The sequence below is a fragment of the Saccostrea echinata genome, unplaced genomic scaffold, assembly GCF_033153115.1.
Source record: "Saccostrea echinata isolate AGI-Se365-2 ecotype Australia unplaced genomic scaffold, CSIRO_AGI_Sech_v1 ptg000022l, whole genome shotgun sequence".
NCBI classification, from domain to species: Eukaryota; Metazoa; Mollusca; class Bivalvia; order Ostreida; family Ostreidae; genus Saccostrea; species Saccostrea echinata.
The window spans coordinates 13,511,828-13,539,559 of record NW_026889771.1 but is presented as its reverse complement, the minus strand read 5'-3'; the positions used below and the strand labels follow the sequence as shown (position 1 = coordinate 13,539,559).

The 27,732-nt window shown below is 34.5% G+C and overlaps 2 protein-coding genes across 2 annotated transcripts; one reads left to right on the top strand and one right to left on the bottom strand.

Annotated features, from left to right (window-relative positions):
• The first annotated feature begins 59 nt into the window (after positions 1 to 59).
• Positions 60 to 3,360, top strand: LOC133190453 (histone-lysine N-methyltransferase EHMT1-like). The gene has a single exon (XM_061326100.1). It carries the CDS (start codon positions 461 to 463, stop codon positions 1,394 to 1,396), a length of 936 nt encoding a protein of 311 aa, XP_061182084.1. The 5' UTR covers positions 60 to 460; the 3' UTR covers positions 1,397 to 3,360.
• A 774-nt stretch (positions 3,361 to 4,134) lies between these two features.
• On the bottom strand, positions 4,135 to 27,668 carry LOC133190452 (serine/threonine-protein kinase/endoribonuclease IRE1-like). Its single transcript, XM_061326099.1, has 21 exons — positions 27,482 to 27,668; positions 22,887 to 22,995; positions 22,690 to 22,720; positions 21,284 to 21,429; positions 20,679 to 20,850; positions 20,425 to 20,480; positions 17,627 to 17,686; positions 17,210 to 17,396; positions 16,751 to 16,832; positions 16,462 to 16,612; positions 15,949 to 16,184; positions 13,166 to 13,292; positions 12,937 to 13,027; positions 12,348 to 12,477; positions 11,778 to 11,937; positions 11,235 to 11,428; positions 10,831 to 10,972; positions 10,514 to 10,641; positions 10,216 to 10,339; positions 7,046 to 7,113; positions 4,135 to 6,801 (listed from the first exon to the last, which is right to left on the bottom strand). The coding sequence occupies exons 1-21, from the start codon at positions 27,560 to 27,562 to the stop codon at positions 6,625 to 6,627; spliced, it is 2,652 nt and encodes an 883-aa protein (XP_061182083.1). The 5' UTR covers positions 27,563 to 27,668; the 3' UTR covers positions 4,135 to 6,624.
• Positions 27,669 to 27,732: the final 64 nt, after the last annotated feature.

Sequence of the window (27,732 nt, the reverse complement as noted above, 5' to 3'; positions counted from 1 at the left end):
CTGAAGCATTTTTTGTCCAATGAAAAACTCTGTAACATTTTATCCGAAAATACGGAAGTGTCAGTGCTCCAGCCTCATAAAATATCGATATGTAAACAAGATTGTGACGCAGAAAACAATTAATGAGGCAGTTAGCTGCACTTCCATATTTGTACTCTTAAGTTTTTATTCTTCTTACGAAGCTGGGCCTTAAGAAATTTGAGATGCCTTCTTAATAAGAAAAACGTGACGCATTTATCTATCCATCAGTATCCGCTTGCGTCTTTCCTCATCCGTCGCTAACCACAGGGGAACGGTTGTCAACATGCACAGAAGGTGATAATGAATTTAATGTGTTCTAAAGATGTCTCTTGCGGCGCGCCGGTACAGGCACAGCTGAAAAGTTGATATTTTTTGCAGCTGGAAGAGTAAGATCAATTTATTGTACAGTTTTGTTATTTGGAGTGAAGTGAGGAACATTATGCCTGTGAAGATGCAAAAGCCGGGTGATAGAGGGATGGACAATTTGTGCACCTCTTTTCAGGCCATCCATGAGTACAACCAATCTCACCTAGTCTTTGATTTGTACATGGCTGTTGTTTCTGGAGAAACTCAGTTAGTGAGAAATATTTTACTTTCACATCCAGATGTGGATTTCAATATTCTAGTCAAAGGAGCAACTGTGCTGTCATTGTCACTGTACAAACGTCACTTTGACATATTCGGACTGCTAATGAGGCACTGTGAAAAGAGCAGGAAATTAAATTTAAACATTTGCAGCAAAGACCACCTAAACCGAATTGAACCACCAGTAATTACAGCATGCAGAATGCACTTCCTAGAAGGAGTAGTAACTCTAATAAATGCTGGAGCAGATATTGATGCAGTGGATAGCAATGGCCACACTGCATTGTGGGTAGCCTCTCGACAACAAATGCCTGATCTTGTGGAATATCTCATCTTAAATGGTGCTAGTGTAAACAAAACGGATCGTTTTAATTACACACCTCTTCTCACGGCTTTGACCTACAGAGTTAGCTCAATTATCACTAAGACTTTGATTTTGAATGGAAGCAGTTTGGAAGGTCCGAAAGTGTCTGTCATGGCTCAACAAACACCGCTCTTTTGGGCAGCAAAAAGCAAGAATATTGAAATTGTGCGCCTGATTTTGTCTGCAGGACTGCCTAGCTCTGAAATCAAGAGTGTTCACCGAGCATTGCTAATGGATGGAGAAGTGGATTCTCAAATTCTTAGTCTTTTGAATTCAGAGTATCAAAAACCACCATTGCTGAGGCAGATTTGCAGGAGGGCTGTGAGGAATTGTGTCAGCAAGTGCTGCAATGGAAAAGATTTTATTAAAAATATAAATGTTTTGCCATTGCCTGTTATTATAAAACAATATTTGACCTTAAAATGAGCAATTGTCACTAAAAAAAGTAAATTAGTGTTGCTTATAAATACATGTACTAAAAGATGAAAATCCTTTTCTTAAAATGTATTGAGAAATATGCATGCTTATATCTTGCCTTTAAATCTTCATTATAGATATTAGTTACCTTTGATGCTATGTTGATATTTTTTATTAAGATTTTAAAATATCTAAGAATTGAATTTTGCATAGAATACATAGTTATCTAGATCTGTGTTATGCTTATATTTATATATGTTCTAGTTGTAGAATTTAAAAATTCTATGTTTTCTTTAGCTTTTTTGCCTAAAAGGTTTCTTAGATTCATGCATAAAAAAACACTTGCTGCATTAAGTTTTCTGAACTAATTGCACTTCTGTGTATTGTTTAAGTCTCTGACTTGTGGAAACAATGATCAAAGTAATTGTATGCACAGTTTCTCCAGATTTGTATGAAGAGAATGAAGACCTTCATGTAACCTCTTCTGCATCATTGGGCCTTGATCCTTGTTGGATCTTTATGTAGAGGTTTCATGACAGTTTATATTTTAAATGTACATACAAGAAATACTGGTATTTATTTGTACAGTTATTGATTAACCTTACATGTATGAGTTTGTTTTTTTTTTTTTTTTTTTTTTTTTGTATATACTGAAAATATGGAAAATTGAGTATTCTGCCAATTTAAACATTAATTATGTGTTCAAATTAATTCATATGCTGATGAAGTCTTCATCAGGTAAAATTTCACACTTACAGTAAGAAACTTGAACACTTGTATAGAAAGCAATTATTTAATTGTTGAATGTGAAATTATTTAATTGTTGAATATGAAAATGGTATACTTTATGTTATTGCATTTATATAGTTGCTATAGATGTTTTTTTGTAGGACTGCAAAGCAGTATAAATTGAATGATGTTATGTACCTGTTCATAATGCATAATGCCATGCATGCCAATTTTTCATGCACATAAGAATTATTTTTTAGTATGTGTACTGTGCATGAAATTGCCAAACTCTAGTCATTCTGTGTATTATAATAATTATTATAAAATACTGAACATTTTAATAACTATCTAACATGCATTGCGAAAATCACTTGTTTTAGTTTAGTTTTAAATCATATATAAGGTTAAAAATTTGTATTCTGACATATATCTTGATATTTGTTTTGTAAAATATGGCACTTGTTCTTGAAATTTGAAATAGTGTGAAGGATATGAAGTTGAAATGGCCAAATGTGATTCACTGCATAGCATATTTAAGGTTCATTGATACTCTGACAAGAGAGACAACTCTTCATAGGATAAATTTCGATTTTGTCAAGTTGAGAATTAATGTCTTTATTGACCAGTTTTGCTCTACAAGCTATACTAAAATTATTTGCATTTTACTTATGAAATACATTTCTTTTGGAAATTCATGATCCTTAAAGCAATATTTTATATGAGTGAACAGAGGGATATGAACCTTAGATTTTATTTTGAAGCAAACATCTGAGAATAATGGTAAACAGACATCTCTACACAGTCCTATACTTACAGTTAGGAAGACAATAAATGCATTACATGATAGATATGATTGTAAATTGAAGTCTGTGCCATATCGAGTATTCCAAACCTAGGTGTATTATGTAAATGTTATTATAATAGATCGACATAAATTTTTCACATGTGACATTAGTTTTAAACTGTGAAATGAATTTGAACATGCATATTGAATGATTTTTGGGTTTGTATGTGGTGTTCAATTAAACAAAATATAAACATGACATACCATATGTTCCGTGACATAAAAATATGTCAGCTAAATGCCACACTCTGCATTGTGACATAAAACAAAATTGGTGCTTTTTCAAATTACCAAATTAAAGATTGCATATTATACTTCTAAATTTCATTTTTGCAATTCTGTGTTTTCTTTTTTGTTTTGTTGTATCTCAGCCATATGACATTAAAAGCTTTAAAACTTTTGTTATATATTAATATTCCAAATGTATGTAGAATTTCGTGGAATACTAGCTGGTTTCATCTAATGAGAACATTATCATATAGTTTCTCATCTATCTGGTACATACAGTTGAACAAAAGGTATATCGAACACAGATATCTCGAATACCATGGATATGTCGAAGTGATTGGGAAGTCTTAACCACGTAGTTCATAAGTATTTTATCCTGGATATCTCGAACCCTCAGATATCTTGAAGTTTTTTCTTGGTCCCTTCGAGTTCGAGATAAAGAGGTTTGACTGTATAGGCATAACACCCATGAAAATTCATGTTGCTGTCAAAATCATGAATTCTAGGAAAATCAAAGAATAAAAAAAAGAGCTACTCCTACAAAATGTGGAAGTACTGCATACATAAATGGTTATTTTCTACCCATGTTGTTTTTGCCCTTTTATACTTGAAAACAATTCTGCCCACACACAACTGTGTAAAAGAGATAATGCTGCCCTATTTGAATTCGCTTCATTTGTAATGGGCGAAAAGGACAAAAGTGGGGGTAAAATCATTATTTGTATATCAAACATTCTTAGTTACTCGCAAAGAAATTCTGTGGTCCTACAATAATTACTATAAATGTGCAAAAGGTATCTTGAGAAAAATTTTTATACATCTATTGTTGGTAAAGAATTCTTGACTGACAATAGATATACGTTGTACCTATGTATTTAGTCTTCTACAAAATTATAGGACAGAAAGAAAACAAAATATTTATATTGATCATCATTTATTTCAATATATTAAAAAATATATATAAACAACATTTATAACAGTGCTCAACAGTTCTCTTTTCATACAAATATATATTTGTATTCACAGTAAAATTCACACATTCTCTTCTTTTAAATTTCTGCCCTAAAAATCAGAATCTTCACAACAAATATTGATGTATGGGATGAACATTAAAAACAATGTTCAAACTTGAAAAACTGAATTCAAAATGAGATTTTTGTGTAAAATACTATGTCCACATGACAGCTATGATTAATACACACCAAACATAAATGCATGTAATAAGCAAGACCAGGCTTCATTGTTGCTATCTGCACATAAGTGGAGTACGTCCATGAAATTTATAAATTATTCAAGTTGAGGACATATAAAGAGGGAACAGAGAACAATTAGACCAAGTCTTATCTACAGAGAATACTTGCAATTTTTTCAATAAACCTTTCAGAGAATAAATTCAAAAATCAAAATATTCTGAATGATGTTTTAAAAGACAGCTTGTGTTCATCAGCAGGCCATTTAAAGACTGTTTAAACCTTTTGGGAAAGAAGAGCTCTGTTTAAAAATATAGATGTTCACAATGTCAAAGTTTTTGTTATATTCGTTCCTCTACACAAACTCTTGATAAATGTCAAATTTAAAAGTCTGACTGGAAAGCTACTATTTCATTTGTTCCCGTCAAGGACTGGGAACCAATCAAAAAACAGCCTTTATAGTATGTAAGTTTTGCAAACAAATATGACTTGTCTTTGACATGGGAAAATGCCAATATTGTAGGATTTGTGATTAGTTACCTCAAAATTTCAAGAGATTAATTTTTGGAAGACCCTCCTCCTTACAATCACAAAAGATGTTCCATGGCTTTGAACCTCTTGATAATGATAGATTTAAAAGAAATATTCTCATTGGTTGGTTTATAATTAACCATTGTGTCATGTGTAACCACAAGCCCAAATTAAATACTGTCTTTTGACAAGGGTTTGTGAAGAGGAATATCAGTAAACCTTGACATTGTGTAGATGAAAAATAAAAAAAATTGCATTAAATATTATAGCTTAAACAGTTATTTTCCCTTTACTAAATAATACTGTAATTTATGGCTACAGAAAAATCATATTGAATATTTTGAGAGGAACTGTTGGGTAATTTGGTGACAACCAAGCTTCCTTAAAATCAAGAATTTAAACTAGAGAATACTACATTTAAAATGCACACAACTATCTCTCTTGAAGTTTGTTATCACGCACCCCTCCTTAAACAACTCGCACACTTATTACACATTGCACAGACAAAAAAGCAGATGAAATAAATTATTATATATTAAAATGTTTGACGGAATGTAAGACTAGGAAAATATTGCAAAATATTTACAAGCTTTCTGAACTAATATTCAAAAAATTTTCTTTTAACAACTACATTCTATCTGGAATAAATATTTGTGATTTTTTAAGACATGACAGTTTCTGGTAAATAAACTGAATAAATCTACCTGTACCTTGAATGTTTTTAAAGCTATAAATTTAAAAGATATCCTGCATGCAGAGTTAACTGTATGCTCATTTTCCCCCCACTGCAAAAAGCAATAAAAAATCAAAGTACCGTAAAATCTTGAGCAATGTCCTAGGTTTCAAAGAGCAACAAAATCATGTACCAGTATCACAAATCAAGTACAAGATCAAAATGATTGAAACAACAGCTCTGATCTTACATGCACCATCATCTCAAGAAAGTGAAGTTAATTATGAATTTACATAAGATGAATATAAATCTATTTTCATAAAAATACCATCTAACATATATGTACATATTTACACATCATTTTTTTTAAAAACAGTAATCAATAACAAGAAGGCATTTCCATAACCCAATCAAAATGCAACGTTTAGAATCATGTGATCCTTGTGCATGAAATATGAACATTTATTTAATACATGTATACTGTAGCACCCTGTCATGGTACAAAAATAAGAAAAACTGTGAATTTTGCATTTCATCAAATTGAAATATTAAAGACAGAGCTCCTCATGTAAAGTGAATGTTTTCATAAAAAAGATGAAGAAATATCACCATCCTGGCAATACAAATCTAAATGTACACAACATTCAAATGTGAGAATGGTTAAATGAACTCTTCAAAAAATTGTCGATGATTTTTTACTGAATGAGTATAAAATAAAAACTCTATACAAGGGATTCATAAAATGTCCTAAAATCTAAGGGTGCAAAAATGGACAAATGAAATGGGCGATGCAGTAGATAGTACATGTAGTAAAATGCCCTGCCAGCAACAAAAATTAAAAAAAAAACAACATAAACAAAGGAATGTACATATACAAACCAAAAAGAAAGTTAAAGTATATTTTCTAAACCTCAAAATGAACTAAAATTTGGTTTGGTGAAGGGAGTAGATTCAACAGCAATTGTCACAAGTTCAAAACAAAAACATCACAATATAGTGTTCTATAGTTGTTAAAGATCACTGTGATATATGACGTATTACGCTATTCCTCCATATTGTAGTATTGATTAAAGACACGCTCGTGTTTACAGCACATCATGGCGTTGTATGTGTGAGTGAGAAGTTTGGGGAAACGCATCGTGAAATAACAGACAAACTGGTCTGGGACAGCTCCTAATGAATTCTTCACTTCCTCAGGGAGCTCGCGGTAATGGTGTTTCTGAAATACATTGTTTCTTTAGTGAATAGAACGGAAGGTAAAACGCGAACAAATTTGGGATAATGCCTTTCAGAAAGTGTACATATCTGAAAAAGGCCTTTTCTAACTAGAGTAGGAGACTAAGGGTATAAATATTCTTTGAAGAACTGCAAAATGAATCCAGTAATGGGAGTTTTTACACAAAAAGAAATATCTGTATGAACTCCAAGAACATATGACTTCAAACACTAACAGATGTACTTACTTTATTCCTCATGGCTCTTAGTAGATCTCTCACATTTTGTCCTTTGTATGTTCTAAACTTTCTCAGATCTTAAAAAAAAAAAAACAAGATTATAAAACGTCTTACAAAAAATATCCAAATTCTTTCAAGTCCATTTAAGAAACTCATACATATTTACTTTTTTATACAGTACAGAAGTATAATTTCAAAATAAACCAGAATTGTCCTTCGGGACTCAAAAATCCCAGAGGAGCACAATCAGAAGATTGTATACTTCAAAGACTGCATTGATAAAATCATCTATAGATGCACTCTATCTGACCTGAGAACAAAATATCCTACCAAGATGATGGAGTGTAAAATGTGGGTTGGATGCAGCATTCAATGCATTCATCAGACAAATGCTTAAAACATGTTCATGTACATGTAGTACTCTTTATTAACTACAGATACTCCAGTAACCAGAAGTCTCTGATGAGACTGTAGCTCTACTGGTCTGTACGTATAACAAAAGAAAAGTAGCACTTGGATTTGAAACTTTGCAACATGCAACAATAAATAGAATTATGTATCTTGATGTAGTCTACTTCTGTGCCAAGTTATATTGAAATCAAATGAAAACTGTAGGAGGAGTAGCGTTTTGAAAGTATTTTACGGAAATTTCTATTTTTAAGTAACCATGACAACACCATTCACCGAAATAAACAAAACGGAAATACCGGAAATACATATTATGTATTGTAGTGTATTCTAATTGTGTGCCAAATTAGATTAAAATCAGACCAAAACTGTAGGAGGAGTAACGTTTTACGGGAATTTCACAAAAATTTCTATTTTAAGTAACCATGGCAACACTGTTCATTGAATTCAAAAACCGATGCATTAAATTATGTATCTTAGTATAGTCTTCTTGTATGCCTAATTATATTAAATGCATACTAAAACTGTAGCAGGAGTAGCGTTTTAAAGGAATTTCACAGAAATTTCTATTTTTAGTAACCATGGCAACACCATTCATCGAAATCAAAAACCGATGAAGTAAATTATGTATCTAAGTGAAGTCTACTTGTATGCCAAGTTATATTGAAATCAGACTAAAACTGTAGGAGGAGTAGCGTTTTAAAGGAATTTCACAGAAATTTCTATTTTTAGTAACCATGGCAACACCGTCCATCGAAATCAAAAACCGATGCACTAAATTATGTATCTTAGTGTAGTCTACTTCTGTGCCAAGTTATATTGCAATCAGACCAAAACTGTAGGAGGAGTAGCGTTTTAAAGGAATTTCACAGAAATTTCTATTTTTAGTAACCATGGCAACACCGTCCATCGAAATCAAAAACCGATGCACTAAATTGTGTATCGTAGTGTAGTCTAATTGTGTGCCAAGTTATATTGAAATCGGACCAAAACTGTAGGAGGAGTAGCGTTTTAAAGGAATATCACAGAAATTTCTATTTTTAGTAACCATGGCAACACCGTCCATCGAAATCAAAAACCGATGCACTAAATTATGTATCTTAGTGTAGTCTACTTCTGTGCCAAGTTATATTGAAATCGGACCAAAACTGTAGGAGGAGTAGCGTTTTAAAGATTTATCACAGAAATTTCTATTTTTAGTAACCATGGCAACACCGTCCATCGAAATCAAAAACCGATGCACTAAATTATGTATCTTAGTGTAGTCTACTTCTGTGCCAAGTTATATTGAAATCGGACCAAAACTGTAGGAGGAGTAGCGTTTTAAAGGAATTTCACAGAAATTTCTATTTTTAGTAACCATGGCAACACCGTCAATCGAAATCAAAAACCGATGCACTAAATTATGTATCTTAGTGTAGTCTACTTCTGTGCCAAGTTATATTGAAATCGGACCAAAACTGTAGGAGGAGTAGCGTTTTAAAGGAATTTCACAGAAATTTCTATTTTTAGTAACCATGGCAACACCGTCCATCGAAATCAAAAACCGATGCACTAAATTATGTATCTTAGTGTAGTCTACTTGTGTGCCAAGTTATATTGAAATCGGACCAAAACTGTAGGAGGAGTAGCGTTTTAAAGGAATTTCACAGAAATTTCTATTTTTAGTAACCATGGCAACACCGTCCATCGAAATCAAAAACCGATGCACTAAATTATGTATCTTAGTGTAGTCTACTTGTGTGCCAAGTTATATTGAAATCGGACCAAAACTGTAGGAGGAGTAGCGTTTTGAAAAATTGTTTACAGACAGACGGACAGACAGACAGACAGACAGACAGACAGACGGACGGACGGACGACGGACACCTTACTATCGCATAAGCTCTTCTGGTCTCTGACCAGTAGAGCTAAAAAATTGAAGTCTGATGCAGAATATAAATTTTGTATCAGACAGAATAATATATGTACCATGTGCAGTTTGGTTTAAATTTCTTTCATGAAAAACTAAAATGCTGTACATGACCAATGTTATCCCTGAATTAAATGCACAACTTTTGTATGTCAGGTACAATGTTGGGTGCAAGCATCAGACAAAGCCCTCACATAGTGTGAAATAAATACCTGGTAATTTTTGTTGATTTCATGGTTTGAAGAGACCTATGAATTAATGTCCCCATGAAATATTAAAATTCTATACTACATTATAAAGTTCCTTCTTCAACCACAAAATCAAATCCCCTCAAATCAACATTTTTTCTTCAAACCACGAAAATTTGACCCCATGAAAATAAGTAATTTTACAGTATGCTTCTTATATTTAATCTTGGTTTGGAAACCATTTGTGGTAAGTTGGAGAATGGCCTAAATGCTGATTTAAGGAGTTACTTATCACAAAATGTAGGTCAGATGCAGCATCCATGTGTAAAACAAAGCATTCATAAATGCACCATCTTGACAAGTTTGGTTTAGATATCCCTTGAGATAAGCTTGGAATGTTATCCACACATCCACTGACATACAGATGGCAAGACAGCTAGTAGACTGATTGAGGGACATGGGGAACTAAAACTGCCCTAAGAGGGATATAATGATTTTGTAAAATTAAATCAACCCCTGAAAATTTTTATTGGAAATGACCAGCTGCAATCCATTACTTACAACAAATTGGTGTACCCCCAAAACTGTATTAAAATTTCCTCATATTATCAGCATACCGGTACCTATAATGGATATTAAACAGTTTGCATATATGTCCGTTTTATTTTTTACCATTTTGTAGTTCCTCTGTGATGTGTCGTCTCCAGTCAAACTTGACCACCTCCAAACCGCCATGTTCTAACTGCTGAACAACTTCACTGTCTGCTGCCTCCTTTTCAATTCTGTCACTCACATCCTGAAGTACAATATATCACAAAACTATAGATTTATATCCAATGATGTTTGTAGACTGGGTCAGTCATATCAAAGATGATATTCAGTATATCAATGTTTGCTAAACAAATGTACCAAGGTACCTCAAATTTTATTTATAAATCAATTTCTCTATAAGTCTCTTCCAAAGACATACCTGGAAGAACATGAGTTGTCTTTCCCTGGTCCAGAAGAATGGGTGCTGGAGGACTGTCTTAGCTGTAGGCCTTTGCGTAGGATCAAAACTGATCATTTTCTCAATGAGATTCCTTCTGACATATCCCTCTGAAATAACCAGGAATAATCATGATCAACATCTCATACTCCTAGAAAATGTAACAAATTTTGTATTTCTATTTAACTTACTTTATATGTACATTTGTTGATGGTTTTACCATACACAAAAATACAAGATTCAAATTAATTTAATATACATGTAAATATGTTAAGCTTAATGTAAAGGTGCTTATATACCTGTCATTGGTAAACTATCCAAATTAAATTCTCCAGATAAAATGTTTGCCTGCCTTCTTAAGGAATCTCCAAACGGATGTTTTCCTTTTGTCAGGACATAATAAAATACACATCCTACTGAAAATATATCTACAGCACAAGTCTGAAAAAAAAGTTATCACAACATTAAGAGACAAATTTATTACCTCACTGAAACATTGTGCCTTTTATACTAAAATTAGATCAATTGGCAGTCTAGATAGTAATACAGAGTAGAAGATAGTAAAGACACTTTGAATTGAGGATATTCATTGTTTGGCATCATAAAAATTCTTTTTCATTGACTATTGCTATTTATTATAGCCAAGTGATCAGAATATTTTTTTTTAAGTTGGAAAGGCTTGAAAGATTTACAAAATACTTACTGTCCTCTGTTCTTCATCTAACATCTCGGGAGCTATCCAGCCCTCGGTGCCAGCTGCCCCAGATCGGCGTGAGAATGATATCCTACCAGCTGCCAGTTTTTTACACAGACCAAAGTCGGATATCATGACCCTGATCTGACCTCTGGAATCTGGCTGAGACAGCAATACATTGTGTGGTTTCACATCTCTGTGAACTACAGAGAAAGAAAAAAAATTAAGCTGTTGTTTCAAACTTCAAATTCAAGGTACAATGTACCTGGTACATACATAAATTAATGTAGTACATGTGTCTCTTTTTATATTCAAAACTTTGCACAAATGTACATGTAAGTAATCAAACAATTGATCAAACAATATACAAAAAGCATTTAATATGCATCCTACTAAAACGAGTACATGTTTGATACAGACATTTTCTTGTAATTATTATCATTTTCTTGAATGAAATGGTTCTAGAATATCTTAACAATGAATGAGATCATATTTTGTAATCCCATGCATTAAGTACCATAAAAAAATCAGCAATATAATTTTCTCTCTTACCAATATCAAGAGAATGTAGATGTGAGATTCCACACAAGGCCTGAAATAAGATATCAATGGCATCCATTTTGTATGTATATTGTGTCTTCCCTGTTATAAGATCCTGTACTGTAGCAACACACAGTTCTAAAGCTATGTATCTGAATTGGCTATCTGCTTCCTGTAGGTAGAAAAAAAAAATTAAACTTAGTCATACTTTGTAGAATATTGAGAGACTTTGTCTAAAATACTGTAGTGATTACATCATGATTAAGTTTTCTGATGTTTGTCAATTAACTTATATCTTGATTATATGCCAACATTATATAAAATGTACAATGCTCGTATATTTGAATTATATACAATGTATTTTTTGACATATGTCATTTTTCCTATTCCTACCTACATTATAAGTTAAACCTTATCTGTTAGTTTATATCTAAATGATCTTAAATGACTTGTATTTCCATGGAACTCAAAAGATCCAGTATTTTTAAGCAAAAAAATGTAATGGATTTATTGGGACACTCTAGACGTTTCTTCCGCTACATCAGAGCAACTCAATATGGAAAAGTGGACCCTATATCTCACCATGCAGAAGTATCTGATGACATTGGAATGTTGGTCTGACTCTCTGAGTAATTCCACTTCTCTGTCAGCAAAGGTAAAGCACTCCGGCAGCAAACGCTTCACTGCCACATCTCGGTTGTCAAATTTACCCCTGAAAATGATCATCATTTAGCAAGGAACTCATAGTTCATCCCTAAAATTTGATCTTTTTTTTTATTGCACGGAAGCTTTAGCAAAATCAAATTCTGGTTAACTAAAGTGTCTACTGTAATTAATGAGCTTTCCTACAAGCATTTTGAAATGTATGTATATACATGTACTGTACACAGGGCTATTTTTGCCCCGTGTTATTTTAGTCTGTTCACACTTTCAAACAATTTTGCCCTGTTCTAAATTCGCCCAGACAGAGATGTGTTAAAGAGATAACGTTGTTTACTTTGAATTCGCCCCATTTTAAATTCATCCACATGCGACAGTGAAAGGGCGAAAATAAAAACGGGGGTGAAAATTTCCCTGTATACAGTAGATCTTTTCTTGAAACATTTCTATGACATAGCAGAAATTATCTGAGTGAACGAACAAAAGGAAATGAATTAACTAAAAGTGCTACCTGTATACAATTGTTCCCTCACAGCCATGTCCTAACACACATTTTGGATTATAGAAGATCTTTCCAACTTGATAATGGCCTTCAGGGACAGCTGAAAACAGAAATCAATGCTTCAGCACAAAATAAAACCTAAATATTTTTAATTAGATCACTGTATTATCATTTTATCAATCATGTTTACAGTTATGGTAATGTCTTCTACATACATGTGCAAGGAACAAGACTGTACCTTCATACAGGTCAGATGATGACTGTGACCCCTGAAGGGAGGTCTGAGCTGATATCTGTTTTTTATCCCTCTCCCGTTGTTCTTCTATCTGTTTCTGCAGCATTATCTTTATAGACTGCTCAGTTCTCTGTATTTAACAAATGTAACAGTTAAACATCTCTGTATACTATATTCTAAACAAGAGGCCCAAGGGCCTTAATGGTCACCTGAGTACAATACAACAATTTAGAGGATCCATAAACTGATAAATGAGAAGCTTTGTTGCCCAAAAGCAAGAAAAATAGCATGCTAAGCATCAACAAAATAATTGGTATAGAATCTATCTGTCCCCCATTTATCACTATTACCATGCAGACTTTTTAACCCCATATTACTACTTCTCACATTGGTCTCTCTTGGCCTAATGGCTTAACTATCAAAGGTGAGTGGCAAAGGGGAATAACTTTGCTCAGCAGAATACAAGATCATAGAGCCCTGGCCAGGACCAGAACACTTGACTAAATAATCCAGGTGGTAAAAATACCCTTGCATATTAAAACTTTTGCTCTGTTTGCCTCGAATATGCCCAGAAGCATAGAAGATTTTCAAAGAAATGCATGTTCACTATATTATTAAATAAATAAAGTACCCCCCTTACACCAGAACATCTTACCCACGGGCCATGAACTCACAATTCGGGAGGAAGCACTTTGCTCATCATAACACTTATTTCTTTGCTTTATTACCAGGAGTAGAAAAAATATTTTGAAAGAAATTATGCATTTTCACTATAAAATCAATAGAGCCCCCCCCCCTTCCCCAGAACCCCTGACCCAGGGGCCATGAATTTCACAATTTTGGAAGAGGCATTCTTCCTTATCATAACCATGCACTTCCTTTGTTTGAATAATACCCAGGAGCAGAGAAGAAGATTTTGAAAGAATTCATGCATTTTCCCTATATAATCAGTAGAGCCCAGCCTTAACACCAGAACCCTTCACCCAGGGGCCACGAAATTCACAATTTCTGAGGAGGCAGCCATGCTCATCATAACTATGTAATTAGTTTATTTAATATCCAGGAGAGAGAAGATTTTCAAAGAAATAATGCATTTTCACTATATATATCAATTGAGCCCCATCCTGAAACCAGAACCCCTGACCCAGGGGCCAAGAAATTCACAATTTTGGAAGATGCAACCATGCTCATCATAACTATGCACTAAGTTAGTTTATTTAATACATAGGAGCAGAGAAGAAGATTTTCAAAGAATTAATGCAAATAATCAACAGAGCCCCACCCTAACACCTGAACCCCTGACCCTGGGGCCATGAAATTCACAATTTCTGAAAAGGCAGCCATGCTCATCAAATCTATGTTCTTAGTATATTTAATATCCTGGAGCAGAGAAGAAGATTTTCAAAGAATTAATGCATTTTCACTAGATAGTCAATAGAGCCCCCCCCCCCACCCCCCCCTTAACCTGAACCTCTGACCCTGGGGCCATGAAATTCACAATTTTGGAAGAGGCACTCTTGCTCATCATAACTATATACTTGGTTAGTTTTTTTAATCCCCAGGTACAGAGAAGAAGATTTTCAAAGAATTAATGCATTTTCACTATATGGTCAATAGAGCCTCCTCCCCCCTTCACCAGAAACCCTGATCCTGGGGCCATGAAATTCACAGTTTTGGAAGAGGCACTCTTGCTCATCATAACTATGTACTTAGTTACTTTATTTAATACCCAGGAGCAGAGAAGATTTTCAAAGAATTAATGCATTTTCACTATATGGTCAATAGAGCCCCCCCCCCCCTTTCACCAGAACCCCTGATCATTGGGCCATGTAATTCACAATTTTGGAAGAGGCACTCTTGCTCATCATAACTATGTACTTAGTTACTTTATTTAATACCCAGTAGCAGAGAAAAAGATTTTCAAAGAATTGATGCATTTTCACTATATGGTCAATAGAGCCCCCCCCCCCCCCCCCTTCACCTGAACCCCTGATCCTGGGGCCATGAAATTCACAATTTTGGAAGAGGCACTCTTGCTCATCATAACTATATACTTGGTTGATTTATTTAATCCCCAGGTACAGAGAAGAAGATTTTCAAAGAATTAATGCATTTTCACTATATAATCAATAGAGCCCTACCCTAACACTAGAATCCCTGACCCTGGGGCCATGAAATTCATAATTCTGGAAGAGGCACTCTTGTTCTTCATAACTATGTACTAAATTAGTTTATTTGATACCCAGGAGCAGAGAAGAAGATTTTCAAAGAAATAATGCACTTTCACTATATGATCTATATAGCCCCGCCCTTGCACCAGAACCCCGACCTTGGGGCCATGAATTTCACAATTTTGGTAGAGGGCTCAATGCTTATTACAATCATGCCAACAGTTTGACTGCTTGATGTCCAGGAGTAAAGAAGAAGATTTTTAAAGATTGCATTAATTTTGGTGGTTTTAGCCCCACCCCTCGGGCCCCAGGGGGGCAGGGACCATGAAATTAACAATTTTTGTTCCCCTTCATCCATAAATGCTATATGCCAAATTTGGTTGAAATTGGTTGAGTGGTTTCAGAGAAGAAGCTAAAAATGTTCAAATGTTAACGCACGTCGCACGATGACAGACGAAAACGGATAGCAATAGGTCACCTGAGTGACTCAGGTGACCTAAAAACACACTCCTTCACTATAAGAAATCTTACTGTATAGATATGATTAAATCAAATCCATGGCTAAACAATCTCAAACAAGGTGTAATACATGGATAAATACAGCAAAAAACCTACCTTTGGAAAATAATACACAACAGCCAGTATTGTAATGAGGGACAGCGCTACTGTGATGCTAAACCTGACATCTGCACTCAGGTATTTTAAGAGCACATTGTCTTCTGTTCTGGAGGTAGTGGCATTAGCAAGAATCTCCTCCTCGCTGGAGACTGGGGGGATCACATTCGACCTGTCCTCAATTTGGAAAGCAGGAGAAAATCTGGACTTAGCTTTATCTGGTACTTCATGATAACCTGAAATGTTAAAAGATCCAAATTCTTCCTAAAGAAATTCAACTAAATCATTCTTCAGTTATCTTAGTTATTTAAACTCTACATGCAATTAAACATTATCATTTACTACCTACCAGCAATGCTATCAAAATTAAGTCTGATAAATTAACAACACATAGCTGATGTCTGGCACACTTACTGAAATATAGCTGCCATCATAAGAACTGAGCTCTTTGAAGTACCCGGTATATAAATTTTGTGAGTGACAAGGAAAATACAAAACCAATATGAAATCTACCTAGTATCATTATTTCTGGTCTTCTGACTGTGTGAGCTGTGATGGCATCTCTGTGTGTACCTGGCTCTGGAATATCTGTTTTGTCATTTTTCCCTCTGGGTAGGTCTGACACACCTGGTCCCTCCAGCAATAAAGGACCCTGATTCTTTGGCTGCATTACATCAAATAACATGGTTTTATTAAAATTATAGAATACTCGGACTAAAAAGACCATGTTGTGGATCAAATGACTTTATCATGATAAACTATAATTTTCATGCTTTGATAAAATATCTAGTATTTTACTTACAGCCACAGTTACTGTTTTTTCATCCACCAGAGAATTTGTGGCAAAATAGCCATGTTCATACTCTCCCACATATAGAGTAGGACTGAAAATACAAACAAACTTAAATTAAAATCTTTTGTAGGTTTTTTGGATAAAGGTTTTATCAATTAGTAAAAGTTGGTATTACCAGTATACAAAGATCACAATGAAATGGAGACAAAAGCAATAATCCTAAAATAATGTATGAAAACAGCAGAATTTTATTGTACATTAGAATTCTGCAAACTGAATACATTAGGAATAAATAAATACATGGACCCAGGCATTCAATGTTACTGAAATTTCTTTAGATTCTACTGTACTGGATAACCCTCCACTAATATGTAGACGTATCTGCCTGCGAATAAAGTACTGTAACATTTCAAACTGCTTTTACTACAAACAATACCAAACAAAGCCCTTTAAAGTATTGGTACTCACTAGAAAACCTTCTGCTGTCCATGTAAGAGGAACTTATTTCTCCAGTGTTCTGATGACAGCTGTCCGGTCAGATGATCCAAAGTCTCGGGGGCAAAGCTTGTGAAGGGTACCTTTTGTAGTCCTTCATGGTCCATCGTGTACATTGCTACCACCGGAGACTGAAAGTCAGTGTACCATAACACCTCCCCTGTAAATAGTTCGTAATGAGATTTAGTTTCTAGCTAATTAAATAAAACATTTCCAATTGCAAGATATACACCAATTTCTTTTTTTGTTGATGTCATCACTATTTAATTCATGCAGGTTTAGTGGCCTTTTCGAAGATTTTGGATCAGAAAAATGAAAACAGATTTGAATAAATATTTTTAACTTCAATTATGAGTAGTTTAACCTGATAATTTACATAAAATGTAATACCTGATTTATTGTCCAGGGTGACAGCCATTCCAGTAGAACTGGCCGTAAAATGTCGCAAGTCTGACAAATAAAAACATAGGTAATCAAAGATTACTAAGCTCACCTCGACGAATGTTATCTATAAGTAAGGTAAATCTCACATCATATTTTTTTCCTAGTTAGTGTACATTCCAAGATTAATATCCATCAATATAAGATTCAGAATCCAAAGTAAGTCTGGAACTGTCCATCTCTAGATACATCATCATTCATGCTAATTTGGTTAAAATATGGCTAAAATTCACTCATGTGGAAAATCTAGGTCAGATCCAGAATCCAAAGCAGGTTAGTTAGTGTACATCCCTAGATGCATCATCCATGCAAGTTTGGTCCAGGTAGGGCTTATATTTACTTGGGAATGGACCTGCTCCAAAAAAACTTTAACCTGATCAATCATCTGGAAAATCTAGGTCAGATCCAGCATCTGAAGCAAATATGGTAGTGTCTATCCCTAGATGTATCATCCATGCAAATTTGGTCCAGGTAGGGCTTTTAGTTACTTGGGAATGGACCTGTTCCAAAAACTTTAACCTGGTCACTCATCTGGAAAATCTAGGTCAGATCCAGCATCCCAAGCAAGTGTGGTAGCGTCCATCCCTAGATGCATTATCCACGAAAGTTTGGTCAAGGTAAGGCTTAAATAATCACTTGGGAATAGACCTGCTTCCAAACCTTTAATCTAGTCACTCATCTGGAAAATGTAGGTCAGATCCAGCATCTGAAGCAAGTATGGTAGAGTCCTTCCTTTGATGCATCATCCATGCAGGTTTGGTCCAGGTAGGGCTTATAATTGGGTACCTGCTCCAAAAACTTTAACCTAGTCACTCATCTGGAAAATCTAGGTCAGATCCAGCATCTGAAGCAAGTGTGGTAGTGTCCATCCCCAGATGCATCATCCATGCAAGTTTGGTCAAGGTAGGGCTAATAGTTTCTTGGGAATGGACCTCCTCCAAAAACTTTAACCTAGTGACCCATCTGGAAAATCTAGGTCAGATCCAGCATCCAAAGCAAGTGTGGTAGTGTCCATCCCTATATGCATCATCCATGCAAGTTTGGTCCAGGTAGGGCTTATAATTACTTGGGAATGGACCTGCTCCAAAAACTTTAACCTGGTCACTCATCTGGAAAATCTAGGTCAGATCCAGCATCCGAAGCAAGTGTGGTAGTGTTCATCCCTAGATGCATCATCCATGCAAGATTGGTCAAGGTAGGGCTAATAGTTACTTGGGAATGGACCTGCTCCAAAAACTTTAACCTAGTGGCCCATCTGGAAAATCTAGGTCATATCCAGCATCCAAAGCAAGTGTGGTAGTGTCCATTCCTAAATGCATCCTCCATGCAAGTTTGATCCAGGTAGGGCTTATAGTTACTTGGGAATGGACCTGCTCCAAAAACTTTAACCTGGTCACTCATCTGGAAAATCTAGGTCAGATCCAGCATCCGAAGCAAGTGTGGTAGTGTCCATCCCTAGATGCATCATCCATGCAAGTTTGGTCCAGGTAGGGCTTATAGTTACTTGGGAATTGACCTGCTCCAAAAACTTTAACCTGGTCACTCATCTGGAAAATCTAGGTCAGATCCAGCATCCGAAGCAAGTGTTGTAGTGTCCATCCCTAGATGCATCAACCATGCAAGTTTGGTCCAGGTAGGGCTTATAATTCCTTGGGAATGGACCTGCTCCAAAAACTTTAACCTGGTCACTCATCTGGAAAATCTAGGTCAGATCCAGCATCCAAAGCAAGTGTGGTAGTGTCCATCCCTAGATGCATCATCCATGCAAGTTTGGTCCAGGTAAGGCTTATAGTTACTTGGGAATGGACCTGCTCCAAAAACTTTAACCTGGTCACTCATCTGGAAAATCTAGGTCATATCCAGCATCCGAAGCAAATATGGTAGTGTCTATCCCTAGATGCATCATCCATGCAAGTTTGGTCCAGGTAGGGCTTATAGTTACTTGGGAATTGACCTGCTCCAAAAACTTTAACCTGGTCACTCATCTGGAAAATCTAGGTCAGATCCAGCATCCGAAGCAAGTGTTGTAGTGTCCATCCCTAGATGCATCAACCATGCAAGTTTGGTCCAGGTAGGGCTTATAATTCCTTGGGAATGGACCTGCTCCAAAAACTTTAACCTAGTCACTCATCTGGAAAATCTAGGTCAGATCCAGCATCCGAAGCAAGTGTTGTAGTGTCCATCCCTAGATGCATCATCCATGCAAGTTTGGTCCAGGTAGGGCTTATAATTCCTTGGGAATGGACCTGCTCCAAAAACTTTAACCTGGTCACTCATCTGGAAAATCTAGGTCATATCCAGCATCCGAAGCAAGTGTTGTAGTGTCCATCCCTAGATGCATCATCCATGCAAGTTTGGTCCAGGTAGGGCTTATAATTCCTTGGGAATGGACCTGCTCCAAAAACTTTAACCTGGTCAATCATCTGGAAAATCTAGGTCATATCCAGCATCCGAAGCAAGTGTGGTAGTGTCCATCCCTAGATGCATCAACCATGCAAGTTTGGTCAAGGTAGGGCTTATAGTTACTTGGGAATGGGACTTGCTCCTAAAACTTTAACCGGGACGCCGACGCTAACGCCGACGCCAACGCCGGGGGTATAGCATAAGCTCATCTCGACTTCGTCGAGGTGAGCTAAAAAAAATGTTTAATCAAATATGAAAATGTAAAATATTGATCCAAGCAACTTAAGTTTACCAATCAAAATAATTTTTCCCCTCCACAAAATTTACTCCTTTGGTTGACTTACCATACTCTTTCACTTCCCCCACATGAGATGAGTAATCCATAAACGTAGCATTCCACCTATAACGATGAGTTATTTGTCTTTATAATAATAAAATACCACTGCATAGGACTTAAAAATAAATGCCACTGCATAGGGCTTACACCAAGAGTCTGCATTTTAACTCCACTCAAAATCGATTAGTATTTGTTATACTCTCCTATTTATGACAGAAACAAAAGTTTTTTATCCTAACTAGATTTTTAATTTTAAATTACCTTTTATTGCCTGTTTTGCTGTCAAACATGTTAATGGTGTATTCTGTGCGACCAATGTAGATGACCTTCTCGGCACTGGATGGACACATTTTCTGAGTTCCATCACTGGACAGAGTCTGCATTTTAACTCCAGTTGTGACATCTATAGCTATCCACGTGTCCTTTTTATGCCCTTAAATATAAATATTTTCTCTTTAAATACCCAGTAGATACTGTAAATGTATTATATTTACCATATACAATATTTGGTGGAAATTGATTTTTGAACAAGTCAGCGTAGATTTGTTTTAGCACATTTCTTAATGCTCTTATTAATGTGTATATGTGAAAGATGTTTAGTGTTGTACTTGAATTAGTGAAGTTGCTTTCTGCCAAAGGCGCTAAAAAGAATACACAGCCAAATGTAATACGTTAACAGTAACTAATTTTGTACATGATAAATAAAAAACATTTAATGAGATTTTCTTGGTTTTTGAAATTATTTGTAACTTAAAAGAATCTAAAAGGCATATAATACAATGTCATGTATTTGACCTTTTCATTTTTCACATAAAATTTTGATAAAATCTTCATTGGATCTTTAGGTACAAAAAAAATTTGCACACCTGTGTACAACATCCCCTCATTGCTCTTACAGGGGGAAGCAGTTACAAGCTGGGGGATTGTAAAGGGCAACTTCTTAATTCCCTCTCTTCCATCACTAAGGGCATACAAACTTCCATCCTTTGGGTCTGGGAGAAAACTCAGTCGACTGTAAGAAGAAAAATTAGAATTAACATCCAAAGTATGTACAAATAATAAATAAATAGATATATGGATGAATGAAGAAATATAAATAAACAAACAAATAAATAAATACGAGGGTTGTTCGGAAAGTTCGTGGACTAGCGCCATAAAATCAAAACCGTTTAAGATTCATCAATGAAATTTTTAACGTTTAATTAGCATCATCTTTTTTATTCATGTCATAAACTATACATCATTAGTTTTATTTTTTAATACATTTTTGATGTTTTTGAAAGCAATGGTATGTCCAGCCGGCGCAACATCGAAGATTACGTTTTTTTCTACCTAAGTGTAACTGAGAACGAACTCTTTTTTTGATATGAGCATTTGTCATTCAAAAATCCCGTTAATTCACTCAACTGGTATGACACAATTGTACCGTAAAATTTGCCGTTTTTACCCCATTCTGTAAGTTCTATGAAATTTTATCGTAAATTTTATATGAAATGTCCAAACATTAATTATGGGGTTGCAATAACGTCAGAAAGGGGGGGGGGGTCTTTTTCAAACATTCCATAAAGTTTCACCCTCTGGAAAAACTAGCATAGAACTAGGAAATATTTAAATGTTCTACTAAGAAATAAAATGCATTCAGAGTACTTGTTTTTAGACGTCGAAAAAGATTAGAGAGACGAGAGATGTAAAAGTTAATGTCGATTTGTAGTAAGGGTGTTCAAAGTTTGTCATGTCGAAAAGTGACATTGATCATGTGTGAAAGATGTTGAACTCCGACAAGCAAATTTGTAGTTATAATCGAGTGAGGATCTTTCAGATCTATTTACAATATTATATGCATTGAAATCAGCTGTTTATGACATTGTAAAATCATATAAACAAGACGGGTTTCAATCTTTACTTAACTCCAAGGAAACTCAATGACATCAAGATAATTGTATGAGATAGAGAATGTGGACATTGAAAAACAATGACGTCCTGAAACTAAATGGCAACAGCGCCGGGTGATCATATAATATCTTTTTCATTTTATGATAATTTGGTAAATATTCAAGGTATCAACCTAAAATTTTCAACATTTCTTTAACTTTTGTTGTTTTATGTTCATTAAAAATTTTGTAAGCATAGACTACATAGTATTAATTTTATCGCATCAGTCCACGAACTTTTCGAACAACCCTCGTATATTGCAGAACATAATGCATTTCTTCTTCCTCTGCTATTATTATAACGTTTTTTTTCTATTGAGCTTTTAGATAAATTCACTTACCCAACAGCTGTGGGAACTTTGAGGACTGGTTCTGAAAACAAATTCATATATGCATATGAATTGCTCATTTTAAAAATTTCAAGTTGCAAACTGGAAGACATCTAATGTGTTTCCCTATGTTAAAAAGTTGGGGTTAAATAAAATAATTATAAGCAAAATAAATTAATAGAAAGTGTGCATTTTAATGTGCAACTTGCCTTCATCTAGAGTCCATAGTATCTTCCCTGTTGACTTGCTCACTGCATGGAAGGTTCCACTCAGCGTCGATACATAGATCAGAGATTCGTGAACAGTCAGAGATCTAGGCTACAAAAAAAAATTAAAGTGTTAATTCACAGTCTAACTACACATTGGAATTAAACATGTCTTGTACCTTCTGCTGTATTATACATGTACTACCTAATAGAAGACATGTTCAATGACATATATTTCATTGGTAATCGTATATATTACATGTAATATGAAATTTATCTAATGAACCATTAGAAATATTTAACCAAGGCGAATTTTCACACCTGTGACCAAGAAAATATCACTGGTTATACAAAATACTCTATCTTTGCCTTCTAGAAAGATCTAGTAACTTCATGACATTGTCGGATTACAAATTCAGATAGACTTACACAAAACAAGTGAACATGTTTCAACATGAGAAAAAGCAGCTGTTGCATACAGTTGCTTACCCACATTTCATGAGCAAAATTTGTAATACTGTAAAAATATTGATTTTAATGTGACATTTGTACTTGATTTTACTCCTGAGTAAATATGCAATATAATGCAGTAGATCAATGACCCTGGGGCAAATCTAAAACAACAGGTGTACAGTCTTTATCTTGTTGAAACAAGTTACCTCAGACCTCAAAAGGGAATAAAATACTGATTATGAACTAAAAAAAAAACAGAGTGGGCCAAAGATAAGGTCTCATAGTATGATTTTTTTTTACTTCAGTGCAACACACTCAGATACAGAGAAAATGGTTTATTAATGGTTTTAAACTTTTATTTTTATACTTATTTTAGAGGATATACTTGGATAATGCATGCACTTATTGAAAATTGATGTATTTACTTATGTTTATTTATTATTCAAATACTGTGAGATCTATTGCTTACACGGTTTAATATTCATTGTTTTTCGTGAAATGAAGAGACCTATGAATTCATATCCCTACAAAATATAAATGTTTTTAAACTACAGTCTAATGTTTCTCCTTTGACCACAAATCAAATCCTGCCAAAACTAGTAAATTTTCCTTAAACCACAAAATTTGATTCCACAAAAATAAATGATTTTACTATTAGTAACTTCTAGAGAAATTTCAGACATAAATATATATTTGGGTTTTTTTTCAGAACCTTTTTTCTGTTTCCTCAAAGTAACTTAAAAAATAAAGAAACAATCTAATGTAATTTAGATCTTTCACTTCATTTTCATTCCTAATTCATTGATATAATACTTGTAAATGACATTTTAATAAACAACTCTAATTAGATTGTAAACAAAGCAGTTAATTGAAATCTTGTTTCAATTTCATATTAGAAATGCCAACTTTTTTCTTTTCTAAATGCAGCAGGTGTTCACTATGACAGTAAGAGATACAGATGTATTTTTTAAAATATTTTTTTTTCTTCATGCATTGTTACTTATTAATAAATTGCATCATGCAGACAGAGCCTACAATGAAGAACATTTTTAAACCAGGTACGTCACATTCAATATGGTTTCTAAATGCACCAGTACCAACAACTATTTGACGTAATGATCAAATACTACAGTATACCATTCCATTCTGTCTCCTTTTCCATATAACATCATTTTAATGACTTGTACATCTCAACAATGATGCATAAGTTATGCTAATATCAAAATTTGTTTGTCTGTAATCTGAATGGAAGCCGTACATGTACTGCCTCAGCCAAAAACTTACATTGTAAATTTTTTCTCAAAACTTTTTCTACAACTAGTCTGACTAGATTTTTTAAGTATTTTGAGAGGAAAAAAGAGTATTTTACAAGATTCTGACCAATCATAGCCCAGAGTTCTTTTCAGTGTAATAAGCTGATACTGATATGACAGGCAGTAGTGTACAAGGTGTTTCATTTAAACCATAAAATTCTTTCTTTGGTTGTTAGTATGGGAATTAATGTTGCAGCTGTTGCAAAAAAAAACAACAACCTAGAAATATGCCCATAGGACATGAATGCCCCGCCGAGGGTATATTAGTAATGCAACATTTTAACACAAATTGAGAAAAGTGAGGTCAAGGTCAAAGGAAAGGTCAAGGTGAAAAAATATTGATGCAGTTGAATAGCTTACATCAGTATGTATCAGCATATGAAGTTTGACACTAATTTAAGAAAAGTGAGGTCAAGGTCAAAGGAAAGGTCAAGGTCAAAAAATGTTGATGCAGTTGAAAAGCTCTCATCAGTATATATCAGCATATGAAGTTTGATAACACTACCTTGAATGATATCTTTAAAACTGAGCTAAACACTAATTTAAGAAAAGTGAATTAAAGGTCAAAGGAAAGGTCAAGGTCAAAAAATGTTGATGCAGTTGCATAGCTCTCATCAATATCTATCAGCATATGAAGTTTGATAAAAATATCTTGGATACAGAGCTAAACGCAAAGTGTGGCGGAAGGACAGATGGAAGGAAGGACGAAGACAGACATGACAAACACTTTATGCCCCAGCCATATTCATGGCGGGGCATAAAAATCCTGCACTAGTGGGTTATATAAATTTTTCTGCAATAGCTCCAATGTTAATTCCCATACTAACAAATGAAGAAAGACACTTTATTGTTTATTATTGTTTATATTTATGTCTGTAACAGGTATAAATAATCATATAAACATGCATCGTCTCAAGCCACGTCCGGAATCTGTATATAGCTCTCTCCTACCCGTGGCAGCTTGATCACAAAAGCCACGTAATCTTGAATTGAAAACGCCTCAATTTTGTGACGTCATGTTCAACCAATGACAACATTTGTTTCCATCACAATTGAAATCAGCAACTGACATCAACAGTATACAAGAAATGTTTCGTATACTGCGATTGGGTATTGAAAAGTCACGTCAAAGACCATCGTCCGACTATGCTTTACTCGCATTGGTCAATATTTTAAAAAGCTGCGAAATATTCTCCTCTCATTCAACCACAGCCAGAATGGGAGAGGATCATATATTTTGGCCATGGTTTGCGACGATGATAAACATGATAAAGTAAGATTAAGTATGGTAAATATTGTATTATTGATATGTGTATCACTACAGGGTTCAACATTAATGTTAGTCCATTAGTCTCAGACTAATACATTTTCATTCAGACTAATAAAATCTGTGGCTAATTAGTCCGAACGGACCAATAAAAATATCTGGGAAAAAAAATCAATAAATTACCGATGTTCGATTCTCGACAACTTTCACTGGAAACCCCTGAATATATTTTAGCTTTCTAGCTTCTTGGCAGGAAGTTAGGTAATTCTGAGTCAATTCGGACTCATAAAATCATGTGTGGACTAGTAAAAGTAAAGAAGCACTAGTCTGGCCGGACGAAAGCCTAAAAAAGTTAGTGCCGAACCCTGCACTGTATGTTTCATTGATGGAAGAGCCATGTATTACTCAAGAAATCTATACAACCACGGTTTTCATAAGAAAAAAAAGGAGATAATATTCAATGGATGTAAATATAAACATATAAAAATTCAGAATACAGTTGAACTTCGGTATCTCGAACATCGATATCTCGAATACCATGGATATGTCGATGTGATTGAGAAGGCCTAACCACGTTTTTCTTAAGTATTTTACCCTAGATATCTCGAATCCTTGGATATCTTGAAGTTTTATCTCCGTCCATCAAGTTTGAGATAATGAGGTTTGACTGTATATTAAATATATTTTCTTAACAAATATATACGAGTATATATGATATATACTTTAATTCCTCTTATGGCAGGGGAAAGAATAAAATACAAGAAATAATATCCGAAGCAAGCGAAAAAAAAAAGCGGTGGCGTAAATCGAAGGTTTTTACAACGCTTGGATCTGTAGCTCTCTGCTTTATCTGTCAGAATTTTCTCAAGCAGAGAGCTACAGTTCTGCAGCTACGCAATTAAACTGCTTTGATTTTTCTAAAAATTCTTGACGTACATAAACTATTTTAGATAATGCAGATAATCAATTGCAGGTATCAGTTATTAAAGGAATCACTGTCTAGTTAGTAGAGTATGCCAGGGCATCAACGCCCACTGAAACACAAAGACAGCAGCATGAGAATTACATGCATATTAGGCCTTCTTGGCGTCAGACACAAAGACAGCCGCACAAGAATTACATGCATATTAGGCCTTCTTAGCTCCTGACCTTTCGCTTGGCGAAATTTGCATTCCAGTAGAATGATCAAGAACTTTCAAAGAGTTATCACAGAGAAAACAAATAGAAATGGAAACATTATTCAATGAACCAATATTGAATTAAAAAAAAGCGAAGTATACATTTTTTGGTTCTATGTATGATGAGATTTAATTTAAAATGATCGAATTATTAGTTTCATATGTATTTTTCTTCCAAACATTTTTATTGTTTATAAATTCTAAATAACTGCAAAAAAAGTTTTGTTCTCTCTTATACGTAGATATATCATGGCATGGCAAATTGTTGAGTTATCGATAAAGAATTACTCTGTAATTAAGCATTGGAAGATTCTAGAATTAACATGTAAATCATGACGAAATCTAGACCACAACCAGCTGATCGCTAAAGTACATGTATGTATTTACCTGCAGTGTTTTGGCCACTGTAATTAAGCCAACCAGGCTTAATAAAAACACACCGGTAAGCTTGAGTAATGTCTTACACATTTCTTATATATTTCTCTCGTATTATCATCTCTAAAGGTGAAACATGACTACATAAACTAAGTAAACAAAAGTATCTAAAAATGTGTTCATGCTTCCTTCCCTTGTCTATTTTACTACCCGCAAAGAATAAAATGCGCATTGTGATTGGTTGAAATCGAAGGATCAATTCG